The sequence below is a fragment of the Maylandia zebra genome, linkage group LG18 (genome assembly GCF_041146795.1).
Source record: "Maylandia zebra isolate NMK-2024a linkage group LG18, Mzebra_GT3a, whole genome shotgun sequence".
NCBI classification, from domain to species: Eukaryota; Metazoa; Chordata; class Actinopteri; order Cichliformes; family Cichlidae; genus Maylandia; species Maylandia zebra.
This window is the reverse complement of record NC_135184.1, coordinates 36200966-36221899: the sequence shown is the minus strand read 5'-3', so window position 1 is coordinate 36221899 and position 20934 is coordinate 36200966. Positions and strand designations below refer to the sequence as shown.

Genomic DNA, 20934 nt, shown 5'->3' with positions numbered 1-20934 from the left:
AGTCATCCTCACCGTAAATATTTTCTACTACAGTCTTCGTTGAGGTTTCAAGGACTCAACCTAAAAATGCATCATACAATTTATAGTGCTAACAGACGCTGTAGAGTGACAGTGGAATAGTTTTCAGGGCTCATGCCCAGCAGTAAAACAAAGAACAATGCACCACATTAACAAGATGAGTCCTTCAGCCAACATAGTACACTTAGCAAGTAGCTAGTACGCTGTAGGTTTCACATCCTTCTCAACTTGAGTGTGGTTTCCTCCTGTCCTATACAAGGGAAATTCAAATCCCCATGCCCAGGGAACCTCCTCTGTCCTCCACCCTGTCCCCTAGCTCAGAGGACTCAGGTCTGGATGATTCGTCATACCGCAGCACCCTGGAGGAGCCTGAGACTGCAGTGGAGAGAGAGATCCGATTGACTCTAGAGAGAGAGGAACGACACCGCAGGGAGAGGGGGATGATTGCACATGGCCTCCCAATACCCAGGTACAGCAGCCAAAAAGTCCTAGTCTACCACTACACACCAGCAGTAATTGGCTCTGCTGTATTGTGCAATCATGAAAACTCACATAGCAACAGAATGCAGTCCTTATGATCTCAAAGGCACTTAAATGCACCTAGATAGAATTTTCATTCATTTGAAAGCCTTGCCTCTCAACTGTCACAAGCTCTGGTAGTAACCAAAAGAATGACATTATGGATACAAGTGGCAGAAGTGAGCTTTCTTCGAAGGACTGCTGGCCTCTCCCTTAAAAATAGGGTGAGGAGCTCAGATCGAGTGGTGCAGAGTAGAGCCGCTACTCCTCCGCATTGAAAGCAGCCTATTGAGGTGGATGCCTCACTGGAGAGGTGTTTCAGACATGTCCTATAAGGAGCAGGCCCCAGGGCGGACCCAGGACATGCTGGACAGATAACAACTCTTATATGTTGTGGGAATGTCTCGATGTTCCTACGGATAAGCTGGAGGAGGTGGCTGAGGTGTAGAGGGAAGTCTGGGCAGCCTTGATGATGGATGGATGGATGGATAAATGATGGCTAGATAAATGGACAGACGGATGGATAGATATAAGGAAAGATGGATGGATGGATGGATACATGGATGCATGGTTAGATAAATGGATGGATGGGTGAATGGATGGATGGCTATATGGATGGATAAAGTTACGATGAAACCAAGCACACCATTGTTGTTCTTGTGACATTACCAATAAGTTTGATGTGTCAGATGGCCCTCTTCCTATTGAAAAAAGTTGTATCCAAGATGGCCGACTTGTAAATGGCCACCATGGTCACCGCCCATCTTGAGGAGTTTTCTCCTCACATATACTAATGTGCCACAAACAGGACTTTAATATCACCAACCATTCCCATGTTATTACGGTGTATTCATATAAATGGCCCACCCTGTAGATAGAATTGAAGATTAACTATAAGGAGTAGGAACTGTTTTTTTTTCTGATTGCAGGGTATTCAAGTTTGGGGAATACCCTGTTAGAACTAGATTTTTCAAGTGATTTTGATGGACCTGAGTGTGAAATAAGGATACTGCCCTTTTGTATGTGCTTGTCAGTCATAAAGTGTCTACATTTTTGTCTATTTTACTTTATTGGAGGCCACCATTTACAATATCTATATAATATTAATTTTATTCAATGAGAAACTGAAACGATAAACTCATCATGAAAGTGTTTACTGAGGCCATGGGTCAAGCATGCTGACTCTTGAGTTACTGTACCTCCTGCTGGCCAGGTTAGCAGCACTTTCACATCGATGTTCATTTTTACGCAGACCCCTAATAAAAGTTGACATTAAAGTTGCCATGGTGTCTGTGATAGCAAGCATTTGTCTATTTATTTCTCTTCGTTAAGCTCTGGTTTGGCTTCCATCAAATGTAACTGTTAGTGTCCCAGTGAAGGTTGTACATGTTTGTTTATTGCTGGGCAGGTAATCATTTGATTAAGCTTTTAAGAAGTGAAATCTAATTAAAATTGCTGTCTGTACCCATCACCCTACAACCAAAATAAACCCAACCTATTGAGTTAAAAGAAGTGCATAGAAGAGTGATAGTTCTACTGTAGAAACACATTTTAGACAGAATAATTCAGAAAGGATTGTGAATATTTGTCAAAATGACCCAAAACCCCTCCATTCAAAACACTTAACATTCACATTGTTCTTTTCTGTATGCAGGCCATCCAGCTTGCAGACAGGACGATCTCCACCCAGACCTCCAGCCTGCCGCACCCCGACACTCTCCATCTCCCCAACTCCTTCCTGTTCCTCGTCCCTTCCCCGATCTGTCTACCATGAAATGACAGCTAACAATGTCATCATCCTGGAGCCTGATTCCTCTAGCCCCGCCTCCAGGAATCGTCTGCTCTCTTCTGCAATCGGCGGCCTTTCCGATTGGCCAGCAAATTCAGATGCAGTGCCTTCCGCTAATGTCATTGTTGTAGAAACCTCCAATCTGATCATTCGCAGTGCGTCTGAGTTCTGCCTAAGCTCCACCCAACTGTCCGTGGAACCGCAGGAGAGCACCTTCACGTCAAATCCTTTTTTCAAGCTGCGCTCACTCAGCAGCCAGTCACTGGTGGAGCAAGAGATCAGGATGGTGAGGCAGAGGGAGGAGGAGTGGAAAAGGCAGAGGGAGGAGATGTGGAGGAGGAAAAGAGAGGAGGAGTGGAAGAGAGGGAGAGAGCGGTACGATACTGTTTTGGTGTCTCCGGGTCTGAGTGATAATGTTACGTACAACGGTATGTATCATCCACACAACTAAAACACTAATGATGTAGGAAGCACACAACCTAACATACTAGAAACCTTTTATTTTATTGTAGATTTATTCAAATGAGTCAGTGTTTGAATGTGTTTGAATGTAAGACCGTGTGCTTAGGCATAGATAGGTAAAAGAGTCCACATTTAAGTTTCTAACAAATTTCTCTTTCTCTTTCTGAGTGCGAGATCTCGCAAAAGTCCGTCTTAATTTTTTTTTCTCCCATGTCCCCTGCGGGGCTCCGTATGTTCATGATGTTAGCCAACACTAACAGTTTTCACTGCTGAGTGAAAACAACAATTGCTAAGTCAAACAGGTCAACAGCACAGTGTTAATCTGTTACCAATATGACACATAAATCAGCCTTTGATGTATGCTTCACCACTAAAGGCTTTAATGAGGACTCCCTTTTTTATGATTGGTGACATCTTGGGAAAATTTCCCAACAAGCATCTATAAGTGTTTCCGGATCTGAAAAGAAATGTTAGAAAAATGTCTTATAGACTGTGTAGTTCTCAATTAGGCCCTAATTCATATATGCTGATGATGCTGTGGGAACTTCCTCTGTTTTGATACCAGTGTCAGTGGTTCCAGACAGAAGCGTCTCCTCCCCGTCATCCCCCTCCAGGACCCGCAAAATAGAGCGATCCAGTTTGTCTTGTGACCACAAGGTTGGCAGACTCACACACACATTCATATGCATGCACTCTACAGCTGTTGTAGAAGACAAAGTTGTGTCAGCACCAAAGTCTGGAAATCATTATGCACACCTCTAATACAAATGAGCATGTTTCGTTTGGGAAGTTAGGACATTTTCCTGTTTGTCACTAATAGGGCTGCCACAAACGATTATTTTGATAGTCGGCTGGTCACAGATTATTTTTGCGATTAGTCGACTAATCAGATCATCATCCATTGGACGTAAAACGTACAGCTTATTGCACCAGCATGAATCTGCTCTCATATAACTATCATTAGCTTACAGCTTGAAGTGTTTCAGGTGTGTGCTAACTAAAAATAGATAGATAGATTGTCTCGGTGGAGTTTAATAAACTCAGCCGTCTGCTCCTTGCTATCTAAAATATAACAGGACACTGGAGGAGTAAACTCTCGACCATCTCACACTTCTGTTTAATCAGTCTTCTGACGTTTGTGAAAATTATAGCAAATAAAACTGAAAAAAGCCAAACAATAAAATGTTTAAGTTATCTAAGTGACTTACATCATGTTTAACCTGAGTAGCGAAAGATCGTGTGGGTTTGAAAGCAATGTGCCGGGAGTTTGCTGTTCTCGTCGGCTCTAGTGAGCCTTGAACTCCCGGTCAGCTATCGAGCTGGTGGGTAACAGACGTCTCCGAAAACGTCACTTTTACAAATATGTGATGTCTTGATAAACCGAACAGATATTTGAAGTTTACACAGCTACATTCTCGCCTGAAAATATGTTAAAAGTTTATTTTGTGACCCAGACAGAGTATAAGAGTAATATTAAAACTAAGTATGCTGCCATTGTTGGAAATGCTATGAATTCTGGGATAGGTTGGGCCACGAAGGATACTCCTTCAAATCGGAGGAAATGAAGGACGCATTTGTCGGCCGCATTTGGAGAAGTCTACGAATTTGGACAGCCTTCGTCGTGTTGCTGTCACGTATTTGGCCTACAAATGCGGCCTCAGGAGGATGCAGCCTCTGAATTTGGACACAGCTACGATACCGGAGTTGCTTCTTCTTCTTCGGTGTTTAACGGCAGCTGGCATCCTTGTACATGCAGTGCTGCCATCTTCTGTTTCAGTCCGTTATTACACACTTAAATCGTACTACTTATTCCTGCGTCTTTCAGGATCTTGCAAAGCTTCAAACGACGCACTGACTATTAAATTAGTGGCAGCCCTAGTCACTAATAACAAGAACAACCCTGAGTTTGTTTTTAGCACCGGAGCCAGGCTGACAGAGAGTCAGAGCTAAATTGAGGTTTTCTTTTAACTTTAACGAGAAATTCTTCAGAAATAAAATTTTAACCATCAGAGAAAAAATAATTCATAGCTGCCCCATATGAAGTGCATTAAATGCAGGAACTTTAATAACTGCTTACTTTACCTAGGCTCTTTCTCTCTTATCATCTTTCTAAGTTGACTAAACCATGAATGCGCCTCAAACAATTTTCACTATTATTTAATGCTTAAATATGATTATTCTATCTTCATCAGCAGATTATGTACCACAGGCTTCTAAGGTGGCCACAAACAAATGATTTCTAAACTTTCTTTTATTTTAAAATACAGTTGCTGTCAAACAGTTAAATGGTCATTTTCAAAGTAATGGTTTATAGAGTGCATGATAGCAGAGAATGTAATGATGCTGTTTAAACTGTCACTCTGACTTTCGTTTGTACATCACCCATTGTATATGTCATACACATTGTTTCACTCATTTTTTACCCTACCTTTCTGACTCATCAATCAGTTGGATTGATCGCACCTTTCATTCACCAGTTCACAATTTAGCAAATATATTCATTATTTACCTCATTTCATCTAACCATTACACCTGCATCACTTTATCCAGCATTTCTGTTACATCTTCTCTTCATTTTTCTTTCTCTCTAATGTCCATCCATCCATCATCCATCCATCATCCATCCATCCATCCTCCATCCATCATCCATCATCCATCCATCCATCCATCATCCATCCATCATCCATCCATCCATCCATCCTCCATCCATCATCCATCATCCATCCATCCATCCATCCTCCATCCATCATCCATCATCCATCCATCATCCATCCATCCATCATTCATCCATCATCCATCAATCCATCCATCCATCATCCATCCATCCATCCATTCATCCATCATTCATCCATCCATCCATCCATCCATCATCCATCCATCCATCATTCATCCATCATTCATCCATCATTCATCCATCCATCCTCCATCCATCATCCATCATCCATCCATCCATCCATCCATCCATCCTCCATCCATCATCCATCCATCATCCATCCATCCATCCATCCATCCATCCATCCATCCATCCATCATCCATCCATCATTCATCCATCATTCATCCATCATTCATCCATCCATCCATCCATCCATCATCCATCCATCCATCATTCATCCATCCATCCATCCATCCATCATTCATCCATCATCCATCCATCCATCCATCCATCCATCCATCCATCCATCCATCCTCCATCATCCATCCATCCATCTTTGCTCCAGTGGTTCAGCTGAGTCTTCCCCTCCCTCCAGTTCCCTCCTTCCCTCTCTTCAGTGCCTCGACAGCAAAATGCCATGGCACAACGATGGGAGGCCTCCCTACTAGCCAATCAGAAGAAGTAAGCAACGGTACTGCTCAGCTGTCAGACATTGTAAAAGCCAAAATCAAGTCCCCTGCCTGTTTCTTCCTTAGTTTTGCTCTCAGTCAGTCCCTTGTATCGGCAGCCAATGTGTTTTACAACATTTGTCAGAGCTATGGGTTATAGCTCAAATGTGGGTTTTTCACCTGGACACCACAGAAGAAGAGAACTGTTTCTCGGTTTCAATGATTTCAGTAATTTACCTGAGCTGGTTTTCTCACAATGTCTCAGTGGCTTTAAAAGTCAGACTATCTAAAAGAGTCCGACACATTGGACCTGCCTGTAACGTCACTTTTTCCTTTATATAATAATTCCTGTGGACAGATTACCTAAAGCTGTATAACAAACATAAGTATATATAAGTCTTAATCTGCAGTCATGCTAATCCCACTGGTTTTAACATGTGATATTTAATGTGAATTTTCACATTTTAACATTTGTGATTTTCTCCTCGATATATGATATTTACAGCACTTTGATAACTAGATATGGCTGAGCTAAGGCACTAGTAGAACTATTTATTGACATCTGTTTTATGTGAATGACTGACTCGAATGCAGTGATTTTCAATTTTACTTCTTGGCAGTCACATGCTCGATTTTAATGACTTTATATGTGAAAATATTGTAGCTATGCATTGCAGAGATGCAGACAAGATGTTGCATGTTGTTTTCTTCACAATAACAGTTCATGTATTTTAAAGGTGCCACGCCAAACTTTGAAAATCACTGCCTTAATGAAGTGTTACAATGAGCCATTGATCCAAACAGTTTGGATGTCCCAGGTTTCCTAAAGAGCTACTTTTGCTTCTTTGATGAAGGTCAGCTGTTAGCACAGGTTCTGATCAGTGTGTTAAATATACACTCTACCTTCCTTTAGGCCCTTATTGGCACACGTGTCAATTTTGAGGAAAGCTGTTAGTGTTTTAAACAGTTTAAGTAGCTTCTGTTAAGTGGCTGCATGATCTCGATGAGAGCAGCTCATAAAGGGAAACTTGCCCTTGCATGATGGATCCTCCCCCTTTAGTTTTAAACATTAATAGTTTGCCTTTGGCATCCACACTGTATTGTTTTCATCCTCTCAGTAGTTGGCCTACAGCCTTTTTACTTTAGGAACCAAAAGAAAATGTGTAATTTCTGCTCTGCAACCTGTGTTGTTGTGTGTGCCACAGGCTTTTTTCCATCATGAGCCTAGCTATCCCCCGAGAGTCCAAGGTATAAGGACGGAGTCTACTCTTATCTAGACTGTAGATAAGTTAATTAGTTTAGGTTAACTTCACACCATCATACAAAAAATGGACATCATAGAGCCTGTGTTTCATCCTGAAGTAAAACAAATAAGGAACAAAGATGTATCTCAGGAAAAGGATTACTGTGCAATGGAACTGAAGAGAAGTGAAAAAGTTAAAAGAGGACAACAGTTATTCGAATATGTTGCCAGATAGCTTGTAGCTAATGCCTCACCAACAACTTCCATCTATAAAATGGATGAAAGATCTCAAGCTGAAACAAACGTTTGCACGGCCGTGTCCCCGTGCTGTTTGAGCTTTATAATCATCCCCAGACAAACACGCTTCTCTTGGAGTGATACAACCTGGCCAAACCCTGTATGGCTCCACAGTTATGGAGGCGAGGGCTCGTCACAGCTCTGACCACAAGATCTAGTCAATATTTTTACAGATTTTTATCGCCTGTCTTGATTCTTACAAAGAGAGATTTATCGTATTGTATTTTTGCTGCATATATTTATGAACTGAGCAGTGCTTATAAATTCTTAAAACTTTTATTTGTAAAAGGTTTATAACATATTGTGATGGTAAGATTATTGAAAACTTTCCATGTTTTTTAGAAGCTGATATTTCCGTGTGGTGTGTGCGTATGTGCACGAGTGCATACCAATCCATCCTCCTTACACATGGGACTTACACATGAGTGGCTCTGGCTTCTGCAGTATGACTCCAGAGTACGTCCACTAGTTTGGATAAAAGGTGCGTTCAAGTCAGCTCAGGATGCAGGATTTCTCTGTCACGGGGAACAACACCAGACAGGAATGCAGCAGATTGTTTGGGATCACTTTATTTTAGCTGTGCTACACTGCAGTGTATTACTGAATAAACTATATTACAGTATCTCAAACTACCTAGCTAAACCTGCGAGTCACTGTGCAACCTGAAGCTAGATCCACAGCTCAGTAGATTATAGTAGTTTGGCTTACCTTTTCTTTACCTTCTGCCCTACCTTCCTAATATTTTAATCCTACATTTACAACTTTTTATGACAATGTTAAAGTAATACTACTTTTCAAGTGCTGAAGGTGTTGTTAGATACTATAATTAGCTTTGTATCCACACTAGGTGTTATAGTTTCAACTTGAAATTGAAGGCGAAGCTTTAAGTACCTTAAATAGAAAGATTGCTAATAGAAGGCTGCAAAAAAACTTTCCCACTGAGTATTTTTCACCAGCCACTCTGATCAGTATGCTGGTGGTAATTTTTTAAATAAGACAGAGGTCCATTTTTAGGTGCTTGATTGACATGCTCCGTCTTGTGTGATTAACACACTGGCCAGTTACTAATAAACATAAGGAACTATGTTGTTCAGATTTTTCACTCAGTTAATATTTTCCTTTAAATCCATGTAGCAATATTAGTGCTCAAATGTTAACAGTGCATTTGGCTCTTTGGTGATGTATCTCCTCCAATCAGCTTCCAGCTGTTAACCGCCTACTCCACCGCACTGCACATATTCTGGCAATGTTAACCTCCACCTGAAAAGATGGTGTTGACCACAAAACCATCACTGGCTTCAGTTAAGCTGTAATATAACAATAACGGCCGTAGTGAACAGCATCAGCTTTTATGCCCATCTTTATATACAGTCTTTATACACACCCTTGTGGAACAGCTAAAAGCTGGAAAAGCTTTTGACTGGAAAGCTGGAATTCTGGAATGAAAGTAGACGACTTCAATCCAAAGATAATGCTGACTGGCGTCTGACCCCTGACCCTGGATACACTGTCAGTGACTCGTGGAAATGAAGCAGTAGCAACCATGCTACAAAGAAAATAGTCCTAATTTAATAAACCTGTCACAACTATTCTTTTTTTTTTCCTCCCCAAAACATTCAGTTTGCCTTACTCCAAAATATACGGTTAAGGTAGGTCTACCACCTACGATGGCTCAGACCTGGTTAGATTACCAGGATAATTAATACATCAGTGTTGTCCATCTAAAGATTTTTGTTGGAGATTTAGTTCAATTTTATTTATACAGCATCAAACAACACTGTAAGGTAGACCCTACAATAATAATGTCGGATTATTCACACATATATCAGTTATTACTGCTAGAAATGGCCTTTTGCTGACCACATATTGGAAACTGAAATACAGAAAACAAATGCAACTAAAAATTCAACTCAAAGTGCAAAATGTACACCCCCACCCCCTGATCAGAGGTCACAGAGGTCGCAGACTGCACTTAGATGCTGTGTTAATGCTTTGGGAAGTCTGAATATGCTGCTTAAATCTCTGTGTTATGAATTCTGAGATGTGTTGAATGCACTCTGTGAGAACAGGATGAAGGGTCAGCATGTTTCTGTGTTGCTGTGATACTGTATTATAACCTGGATTACACTGTACTGTGCACTCAGTGATCAGCCTGTAATTTCAAGGATTTGAGTCCACATCCACACCTGGCTGCAGTTTTACTTTAAGTTTTGTTGTTTTTGCATTTAATTTTGTTTAGTTTTGGAAATAAATTGAATTTAGATTTCAGATGTACTTCTCAGCTGGTGCAAAGGTCCGATCTTCAGTGTGGAGTCACAGATGTTTCCCTCATACGTGTTATTTATGTGTATTAGTTTGTTTGCATCCACATTCACTCATTTATTATTGCCAAATAAAGGTGTGGTGATCTTAAATAAAGCATAACTCCTGAGTGGTGCTCAGCGTTTCTTTATTCTCCATCAACCACATTCACCTACACAACTAGAAACACCAAGTAAACGAAGTGAACTGCTGCATTGTATATTTAGCTGTACTTGGTCTTAATTTTGTTTTAGTTCTAAACACTTTCAGGAGAAATGTACTTCAAAATAACACAAAAAGCATAGAAGAGCTAACCTGGAGTCTGGATCTGCAGATTTCCACTGTGTGTTCACAGGGTGGGACTCACAGGGTGGGACTCACCCACTCGGATTAGGATGAAGCACATTTATTATGGGATATCACCATAGACACACACTTTTACAGCAGACATGGTCGTGACAATTTCTAATCTCGTTTTGTTTAGGCTTCTCCATATAATGACAATATATAAAAATAATAACATGATTCTGAAAATGTCCATGCTGAAAACTGGCATGACCCCAACAAGCTTCAGTGTCCCTGAGAGACAAGTACAATAAAAAAGTAATCAGTAACTAATTACCAATTACTTCCCCAAAAAAGTAATCCCGTTACTTTACTGATTACTTATTTTCAAAAGTAATTAATTACTTAGTTACTTTTTAAAAACACGATTTACAACCTGAATAGGTGATAAAGTGATAGATCTTTCAGCCCAATTCTACTTTTTCTGCATAATCCATCATACAAAATGTAATCAAATGGAAAAGTCTCTTTTTTTAACTTGTTTCATTAGTTTTAATCTTTTAACTTTATGCATCAAGCAAACATTTAATTATATGCAACATTCTCTGACTGGAAGAAATTAGTTTAACATTTAAACCTATTTTCTGCACATTCCAGCACATAAAATAAAATATTTTTTGTGTTTACACTCAGTCTTTCAAATAGATGCAAGTAAAACACAGCAGAAAATAAATAAAGTCAAAGACTCAGCGGTCCTGTTGCTCTATTTTCACCTGTAAAGCAGGAGTGGGGTAGGCGGAGGTTTACCCTGGTGCAGGTGTGCCGCGGTCAGTGGAAGAATCCGCGAGTGTCTCTGTGAGTTTCCCATTACGTCGTAGCTACTCGGTGCTTGTTGGAAGTTTAGGGGTTTTTTCGCTGTAAAAAGAAGTTTTCTTCCCACGCACAGCGGACACTAATGTTTTTGTCACTTTTTATGGAATCAAACTCAAAGTAAGGTCAGTACTTCCACGCTTTAAACGCTGCACGCTCATACTCTCTCTGCACTCGATATGTAATCCATTGTTGATCTGCACACAGCTGTTGTCACGAACGTCGTGCTCGCTTACGTCACTGTCATGAGACATTCTCGCAAAAAAATCACGGTTTTAGTAACGCAGCGTTCCTACGGGAAAGTAACGGTAATCTAATTACCGTTTTTGCAATAGTAATCCCTTACTTTACTCGTTACCTGAAAAAAGTAATCAGATTACAGCTGTGTTTCCCTCCAGTTTCCCTCTTTACTGTATTCAAGCCCTGTGTTTTCCTCTGCCCTTTGTCACGTCGTACCTCCTCATGTGCTGTAAGTCGCTCCGTGTTTCTGGTTTCAGTTTTTCTACGCTTCTAGTTTCGCAGTGTTTTGTTCTTAGTTTTATACTCTAGGTGTTTGCTTTGTTTTCTGTAAGTTATATCATGAAGGGTTTTTCCAGCAAATAAAGCTGCCGATTCAAAGTTTGTTTTTCCGTGCACGAATGTCTGCATTTGGGTCCACGTCCTGCCTGCCACAGCACAAACAGTTTCATTGTGTTTGCTGATAAATATAATGGTGGCTGTGTGCCAAAGCCAGTGATACGGGCACCTGCATTAATGACGTTAAACTCGTGGATAGTTCTTTAATGACACGAGCGACTAACAGAGAGTGATATCCAGCGTGACTCTGTGGGGACGTCTGAGCTGACTCGTGTCACACAGGATTAATGTCGCACACGCATTAAATGGTCAGAGCAGCATACACGGGATGAGCTGGTTTATTAGCATCATTGTTCTAGGGCTTTCTACATGCTCGTCATCTCACACACTGCACCCAAATGTTTAAAGGCACTATCAGAATGGACACTGAAGGAAATTTCCGTCCCGGGTTTCCTCCGTGGCGTGAGCGATAAGCAGAGTTTTGTCCTTTCCTTATAATACTCCTAATTATTCAAAGTAACACTCAGGTATGCCGTTCAGCTGGGTTAGTTACGACGTCGGGAGCAGTTAGGAGAACAAAGTGACAGAAACTGTTCAGGTTGCTTTCCCACAATCAACTCAAAGGTTTATTCATCAGACAACAGCTTATATAGAGGAAAAAGGTTCGTGTGTCAGCATGTTCTCAGTTCAAACCGGTACAGACCAAATAAGGAAACGTCTTCCTGCCTTGTGAGCAAAGAAGTATCCTTTGTGTAGTTTATCTCTTCAGTTACAATTTATGATCATCCCAGCAAAATACACTCCTAGACATAGAATACAGAGTTCTTTCATTAGTGAATTCTGAAACAAACCACCTGGCCTTTAACAAGCTCTTTTCTAAAGGATAAGGAAGGGAGGATGGGAGTAAGGAAGTGGTCTCGTCTCTGTGGTATTTTCGACCTTGGGGTACCAGCCTGTGAGTCTTACACATCAATTCTTGGGTCACAGAGAAAGAGAAAAACAACTAGTAAATGGGCCTTATTGAGTAACAGTTTTCCTGTATAATATCACTATAAAACAATATCCTGTAAATGCTACCATGGTATCAAAATATCACAACAGACACCGTATCAGAACGAAAGGGTTTACAAATGCTGATGACAGTAAAATTATGATTTTACTGTCAGGTATTTACAAACCAGATGTTTAAGCTTCCACTGTCAGGAAATGATGAATATTGTTTCTCATATGCAAATGTTCCAGTTGGAGAAAGCACAACTGAAACATTGGCACCTGAGCTGTGAATGCTAATGCAGTCATGCTGCTGTTGTGCAGCTCAGTCCATCCAGTTATAACAAATATCACACTTGTCCATCCGGTTGTTGTTCAGTATTTATCAGCTGATATTGTTTTGGTATTATTAAACCCACGTGGGCCAGCCCAGAACAGAATATGCTGCATAGCACAGGAAAGTAATGCAAACATTCACTGACACATTCAACACAGTGTGAAGTCATTCTGAAGTAGGTCACTCCAATCCGTTATTACCAGCAGAGGGAGCCACAGTGCGCTCCACTGGTCAAACCTAATATTGTGTCTGTTGCTATGGGAACATGTGCTTGTTCTGTAATATTGTTTAATTTGGACCTGAGGACTATAAGAAGATCATTAATGTTATTACCTCCATGTGTGTCTGTGTGTGTCTATGTAAACCATTGTTTTGAATTCATTCTGATAAAGGATTTTAGATTGGGGTCATGGTAACTACCCATTAAATGTTAGCTTACATCCATTACGGTCTTCAATATCAGCTTCATGATTTATTGGTTGAAAACGGACAAAAAGCCTTTTAAATTCAAAGTTCTGACTCTTAAAATTGTGCTGTGCATTGTCAACATATGGAAAATATCATATCAAGATCATGTGATCTCTCCTCAACAGATCAAGAGCTGCGTCTTGGAAATGCGTAATTTTGGTTAATTTATTACTGTCGTAGGCTTTTGGGAACAAACAAAACAAAAACATGCATGAAGCTACAAAGTTCTTCAGGCTAACATGCTGTCCAAACCTAATCCTAACGATCAGAGCTGGGCTTATTTGAGTGCTTTGAAGCAGTAAAAGTGAAGCATCTTACAGTCCAGTCATCATCATGCTGGTGTTGCTCTGCTGTTCGTTGTCACAACCAGCAGCTCTGCAGTGTAACAATGAAATGAGTAAATGTTAAACAGTACAGTTTTGAGTTGTTATTCTGAGAGGTTAAAGCTAGCTGCCTGGGCTTTGAATACTGGGAGCTAGGAGCAGACATGCTAAAGCACTGCTAGCACATGTGCAGTAAGAACACGTGTGTCACTTGGATTTAATCCTGTTCAAAGTGATTTATTTTGGTTTGTCTTTTTTCTCCATGCATTCCAACTTCAGATGACAGATTTGTGGGTTAATCTTTTCAAGTCATCTTACATTTTACATTAATCTGTAGCATATATATCCTGGGGCAACATACTGAACTCCCAGTTGCTCTCTGATGCATTCATTCATTCATTCATTCATTGTTAGTACTTGTTAGCATGGAAAACAGTGCTTGTGTGATTGTGTGTGATTTGGTGAAGTAGAAGCAGAAAAGCGCTATATAAAAACAGTCCACTTACAGCGACACACAGCAGTATGTGATACGTGGGGAACACGTTATAAAGACTGACCAAATTAAACAGGGCTCTTTAGTTACAGTGTCACATGTTTATTAGCTGGAGATGATTTCACATCTTCCCTTTCACAAAAGGTCACTAAGCGCTCGAGGAGAATCGGTCATTTTAGGCAGCACCACGTAAAAAAGAAGGCTTTCAGTTAGCAGACACTACAGCACGGTTGTTGTTTGTTCCGGATCTTTCTGACGCCTGGTCCCACCGCGCTCTCTCTGTGTCCGTCTCCAAGTCCCTGCACGTGTGCAGCAGCTCTATTGCTTGCGCTTGGCTTTGGAATGTGCCCGTGGCTCTTCTTCTCCTTCATGTTGCTGTCATCATAGTCTTCATCGTCCTCAACAATGACCAGTTCAGCCTTGAGGGAACCTTCAAACTCCCGAACCTGCCGGCTCTCGTCCAACGCTGACTGAAAACCCATGAATATGGCTGTGATTGGCTCAGCAGTGTCCAAGACGCTAAGGACTGTGCAAGGAGGGTCATCTCCAGTAAGGGGTGCTCTGTGTCTGTTCCCAGTTTGTCTGTTTGACTGGTACAATGATGGGCGGTAATGTTCTTCCTCACTGATATAATCAATAGCAGGAATATAACAGGGAGTGTAGCTGAAGCGTGTGTGTGTTAGTATTTCCTGGTCATGTGTTCTAAGAGGTACGCAGCACCTGGATGGTTCAGTGATCCTGCTGCTGCTTCTGGTCATGCCACTGGGCTGGTGGCTTGCAGACCCGCCTTCCTGAAGACGGTGACAATTTGTCACTGGATATGAACTACAGTGACAATCTCGCTGGTTGCCATAGTGATCCAGGCGCGTCACACAACTTTCCGTCAGATTGCTTTGCTGGCTCCTGCCTTCATTTTTGATAAGACAGCTGTCCTGGTTACAGTAGTGATGCTCACTGTGTGGGTTTCTTTGGCTGTTTTCGTTGGAGCTAAAGTCTTTCTCTGCTTTGTGTCTTTGCAGGACATCATAGTGTCCTGGCTGCTTCCTGAGGTCATGCTCCTCCACCCTGTTCCAGTTTTGGTGCTTTGCTTGACCATGCATTGTAGCATTTCTCAGTAAATGTTCCACCTCATTGGCCGATAGCTCAGAAACACCATTCTGGCCACGTGATGCCTAGAAGTACAAAAAAACCAGGACTCAGAAACTGAAAGAAATTCAAACACAACAGAAGCTAACATGACGCATTCTGTTTATGTCACTTCACGAGCTACTTGAAAAGGAACATGTACAGCTAAAATGCTTGTTCTTTGTCAGCAGAATTGCTAACAGAAATCTATATTAGCTTGAGATGTTCATGCCAGTGTTTCCCACACACGGGCTTTATTCGTGTGGGTGACTGTTTTGCAGCTAAGTGAGGCCACAGTTCAGGACTGTGGATTTGGAGTTGCTACTATGTGATACAGAACTCAGTTAAGAGACAGTGGATTATTGCTCCTTTATTTATTGTCATAGTTTTTGAGATTTATTAAAATAAAGATTTAAACAAAGGAAAAACCAACTAAGAACCATGCAGATGGTTCAAACAGTAACAGACGACAGTCGGCTGCATCCTTCATTACTGTAGTTTTCTCTCTCTTGAAATAGAGAAACGATATAGTGCATGCCTCCATTTATATTCATCATATACAACAAATCTTTGTTTGCCTTTGGCACCCCAGGTAGATAGCTTTACATTAATCCAGTGTAACATTAGCCCCACCCAGTCCACTGCTCTGTGCCAGTCGCAGCTACTGGGACTTTGGTAAAAATGCTGGTGTCATTATTACCAGTTGTGGAGTATTAGGGTCACTAATCAAAAGTTACAGGGAGCTAATATTCTCATACAAATCTGTTTCAAAGCTAAAATGGAATAAAACAAAGCATGCACCTCCACTGCTTAAAGTGAAGTCAGGGTTTGGCTCAGAATAATAAAAATACCTGCTGAGAGTTGAGTGCACAAACACACTTCTGGACATCATCAGGAACCCTGAGCCCGGTGTTTTGGTGAAAGTCTTTCAGAAGAACATCAGGCGTAGAAAGTACTGAGCTCTCCCCAGTCAGAGTATTTTTAGCCACATTGAGCTGCATGTTAAACAGAGCTGGGACACAGAGGGCAGTTAATGCAGTTAAAGTTTATCCTGATTATCATGACATCCGTCCAGGTGCACAGCACAATCCATGTCCTGTACATTAGTTAATGTAAGTCTCCACAGGTCATTCTCAATGGGTGATACAAATGTATAAAAATAAAGCAGAGGAAAAAGTTCGCTTTGAGCTCTGAGATATGGTATATCTGATATAACATATACAGGACAGTATGTGTAGAACCCAGAAACATAGATGTGTGGTCAAAGATGAAAGAATGTGCACTAATGAGGTGAAAAAGTTACATTTATGTGACTTTCTGATGTCCTTTTTAAAGATCTGTGGAAAATGATGAATCACGTTTTTTGTGCAGAAACTAGGAGTGAGTCATATAGACATCCTTTACTCAGCGTTCTGATACCTGTGCAAAGTTCACAGGTAGATCCTCAAAAACTAGAGCGCACTGGAACGCCAAATTAAAGCAGACATGAAACACTACACACATACAAAGGCTGATTTACAACGTAAAAATCCAGCTGTTACTCATAATCTGTGTGTTTGTAAAGAATTTAAAAATGAGGACAGATTTTCCTGTTTGAGTGAATGTAGCCAAACAATGGAGCCAATTATTGTTAAAGAGACAGACAGTATAAGTGGACAGTATGTCCTTGGTTTTACTGCTGCAGCCAGGGGCAGCACAAAAGGGTTTTCCACTGAGTTATTGGTTCTGTCACCAGTTAGCTAACATAAACCAATGTGGGTTTATTAGCCACAACCAACCAGGCGACGTCACATTCTGTGCTGACAGAAGATGGCGTAAACATCTTTTGAAAGCACTTATTGTACTGTAGCTGCCTCCACCAGTTTGTGAGAGTGAATGAATAGTGGCATTGTAAAGCACTTTGGGTGCCTTGAAAAGTGCTATATAAATCCAATCCATTATTAATTATCAGAACACAGCACTATAAATTCAGTTCTACATTTGCAAACTCTTGTGTATTTCAGTGCTATTGTGTATAACAGTTTTAAATGTATGAATGATCTCACGCTGCCGTGGTGTGTTTGGCTCACACTGTTCACTGGCTGGTGAGGAGAAGGATTCAGGGATTGCTGTGGTTATGTGTAATGGTTCTGCAAGAACAAAAACAGAACTGTTAGCTTGGGTTCATCTTTCGTCGCAACACCAGAGATGTTGCAAATGATGTCACATGACTTACCAGGAACAAAGCTGTTGTGGGCTTCCTAGAAGACACGCACAACTCAGTAAGTATAACAGGTACTAGAGGGAGCACAACACTACACCTGTGTATCTGTGAGAATGTGTGTTTGTATATACCTTGATAATGTCCTCCGGACTTTTCTCCACTGCCTTGAGTCTACTGAGGATAAAACTCTCATTAACGCTGATCATAGACTCTTCTCTCTCCAGAGAATCCACCTCCATTTCAATCCTAAGGAGACAGAGGGGTCAGAGCAGGGTAGTAACAGGGCAGGACATCACATGAGAAACAGTAACCTCTGGGCCTGAAAATGTGGCCAATGTGAAAGTGACAAAAACTGCAGTGCCTCTGAAGGCTATTTGAGGCTGGCAACCTCATAGACTCTCTTGTTAAAATACCCAACTTTACAGCATTAAAGAGCATGTTTAATTTTTGATTTGTTTTGTTTTGTTTCAAGTAGAGCTGTGCGATAGAACGATAACGATATGTATTGCGAAATAACTTTTCCTCGATAGAAAAATTAAACTATTGCGATAGACCTCACCGCTCTGGTCCTCTTAGAAAGAAGAACAGCCAATCCAAATTAAGTTGCGCAAAGCCGAACCAATCACAGCCGCAGCGTCACGTGACTTGTTACGTACAGCACAAGTGCCAAGCTGCACATGTGTATTTGTTTGGGAAGCAGCCAGCCGCCGTGCCGCCCGGATAATGGAGAAAATGAGTGTGCTGACTAGAAAAATCAACCGAGAGCATGACCGAAGGTTACTGAAGAGAAAACAGATGATGGTTCCAATGCCGGAGAGCTTGTCAAACGGAGGAGCCACAGAAGTCCCGTAGTGTGAAGGTATTTCGGCTATTTCAAGTCTGACAAAAAACATTAGCGCGCACTGTAAATTGTGCCGAAAGCAAGTCTGGAAACACAATAAAGCGGTGCATGCTCAATCTCTGACTGGAAGCGCTAATTCGTCATTCGGCTTTTGTCAGACTAAAGTAACTGTTAAAACTGTTTGAAAAGCTCAGCTATACAACAATGTGTCATGATCCTGGGTCCTTTTGACCCAGCGTTTTGTGTTTTCTCTTCTTGTGATTTTGGTTCTGTTCTTCCTCTGTTTAGTGTTTATTCTGTTCTGCCCGTGTGTTCCTGTATCTAGTCCGCGTTTCTTAGTTGTGTCCTTTCATGTGTAAGTTCCTGTTTTATTGTGAAGGTCTGCATCTTATGTGAGTGTTTTCATTTGCCTCCCTAGTCTCGTCATGTTAATTACTCCCAGCTGTGTTCCCACCAGTGTGTAACCTCCCTGTGTTCTCTGAGTGTATTTAAGTTGTGTCTTCTGTCATAGTAGTTGCTGGTTCGTCTGTGTTGTTTCCCCTCGGTCTCCCTGCATCTCTCCATGTGTATTTCCCCGGATCTCCCTGCATCTTCGTTTCTGGTTTGTGTTGTTAGTTTACCCAGTTTAGGTGTCCGGTTTCATGTTCACCCACCATTGCTGTTTGTACCCACTCCTGTAAATAAATACTCACCTGCACCAGAGCTGCCGCCTTTTGGGTCCTTTCTCCAACTCCACACGGCAAACCGTGACACAAGGAGAGATTGAGAATTTCCTTTTAGTTCTCAGTTTATTTGATATTGACAAAAGTTAGTAAATTTTGTCTGTTCTTCTGTAAAACAAACTAAGATTTATTTTTAGAATTAATATTTTGTTTCTAAGTGGAATTGACAATTTAGTCTGTTTCGTTTGTTCTGTTTTGGCAGATATCCAAGAAAGGGTCTCCAGTATGAAGAGTTGGACAGCACCAGGGCCCGACATGGTTCACGCCTACTGGCTGAAGAAGCTGACTGCACTCCACGAGCGTCTGGCAGCACAAATGAACCAGCTGCTAGTTAACGAGAGACACCCGGAATGGCTAACTGAAGGCCGGACGGTCCTGATCCCCAAGGACCCCAAGAAGGGACCGGTCCCCTCCAACTACCAACCAATAACCTGCCTCAGTACTACATGGAAGCTCCTGTCAGGCATCATATCGGCTAAGATGAACAGGCACATGGGTCAATACATGAGCGGGACACAGAAAGGAATTGGCAAGAATACCAGAGGCGCAAAACACCAGCTACTGGTAGACAGAACAATCAGCCGAGACTGCAAGACCAGACTGACAAACCTGTGCACTGCCTGGATTGATTACAAGAAGGCCTATGACTCAATGCCCCACAGCTGGATACTGGAATGCCTAGAATTGTACAAGATCAATGGGACCCTAAGAGCCTTCATCAGGAACTCAATGGGGATGTGGCGTACAACACTAGAGGCCAACTCCAAGCCCATAGCACAAGTCACCATCAAGTGCGGGATCTACCAAGGAGATGCTCTGTCCCCACTGCTGTTCTGCATAGGCCTGAACCCCCTCAGTGAGATCATTAACAAGACTGGCTACGGATACCGACTACGGAACGGAGCAGTTGTCAGCCACCTCCTGTACATGGATGACATCAAGCTGTATGCCAAGAGTGAACGAGACATCGATTCACTGATCCACACTACCAGGCTATACAGCAATGACATTGGAATGTCGTTCGGACTGGAGAAGTGTAGTCGGATGGTAACAAAGAGAGGGAAGGTAGTCAGAACTGAGGGGATTGAACTACCAGAAGGCAACATTGCAGACATAGAGGACAGTTACAAGTACTTGGGGATCCCGCAGGCGAATGGGAACCATGAAGAGGCTGCTAGAAAGGCTGCAACCACCAAGTACCTGCAGAGGGTCAGGCAAATCCTGAGGAGTCAGCTGAATGGTAAGAACAAGATCCGGGCCATCAACACGTACGCCCTGCCCGTGATCAGGTACCCTGCTGGGGTAATAGGCTGGCCAAAGGAGGAGATAGAAGCCACTGACATAAAGACAAGAAAGCTCCTTACCATGCATGGAGGGTTTCACCCCAAGTCCAGCACCCTGAGGCTGTACGCTAAGCGGAAGGAAGGGGGCCGGGGACTGGTGAGTGTCAGCACCACAGTCCAGGATGAGACAACGAACATCCAAGAATACATTGGGAAGATGGCCCCAACTGACCGAGTGCTCAGTGAATACCTCAGGCAGCAGAAACCCAAGAAAGAGGAGGGAGACGAGGAACCATCATGGAAGGACAGGCCCCTGCACGGTATGTACCACCGGCAGATAGAGGAGGTGGCTGATATCCAGAAATCCTACCAGTGGCTGGACAAAGCTGGACTGAAAGACAGCACAGAGGCACTAATCATGGCAGCACAAGAACAAGCTCTGAGTACAAGATCCATAGAGGCTGGGG

At 41.9% G+C, this 20934-nt stretch overlaps 2 protein-coding genes across 12 annotated transcripts in view; one reads left to right on the top strand and one right to left on the bottom strand.

Moving 5' to 3' along the window:
• Positions 1 to 19631, top strand: part of LOC101473329 (uncharacterized) — a 60318-nt gene extending 40687 nt beyond the window's left edge. For 4 of the 9 annotated variants that reach the window (XM_004575227.4, XM_076877090.1, XM_004575222.6 and 1 more), the window contains 4 exons: positions 278 to 487; positions 2192 to 2754; positions 3354 to 3445; positions 6038 to 10086. In XM_004575227.4, the coding sequence (XP_004575284.3) occupies positions 278 to 487; positions 2192 to 2754; positions 3354 to 3445; positions 6038 to 6127 (955 nt within the window). In that variant the 3' untranslated portion in view covers positions 6128 to 10086. Of the gene's footprint in view, positions 1 to 277; positions 488 to 2191; positions 2755 to 3353; positions 3446 to 5236; positions 10087 to 19386 lie in introns of those variants that run through there. The other 5 variants (XM_076877088.1, XM_004575223.6, XM_004575224.6 and 2 more) reach the window with 5 other exon arrangements.
• palmda (palmdelphin a) overlaps positions 12282 to 20934 on the bottom strand; it is a 24289-nt gene continuing 15636 nt past the window's right edge. Inside the window, exons 2-7 of one of the 3 annotated variants that reach the window (XM_024800011.2) lie at positions 19155 to 19192; positions 17753 to 17867; positions 17634 to 17658; positions 17464 to 17547; positions 16270 to 16430; positions 12282 to 15465 (exon numbers count right to left, since the gene is read on the bottom strand). In XM_024800011.2, the coding sequence (XP_024655779.2) occupies positions 14503 to 15465; positions 16270 to 16430; positions 17464 to 17547; positions 17634 to 17658; positions 17753 to 17860 (1341 nt within the window). In that variant the 5' untranslated portion in view covers positions 17861 to 17867; positions 19155 to 19192 and the 3' untranslated portion in view covers positions 12282 to 14502. The remainder of the gene's footprint in view (positions 15466 to 16269; positions 16431 to 17463; positions 17548 to 17633; positions 17659 to 17752; positions 17868 to 19154; positions 19193 to 20934) is intronic. The other 2 variants (XM_004575220.5, XM_023155309.3) reach the window with 2 other exon arrangements.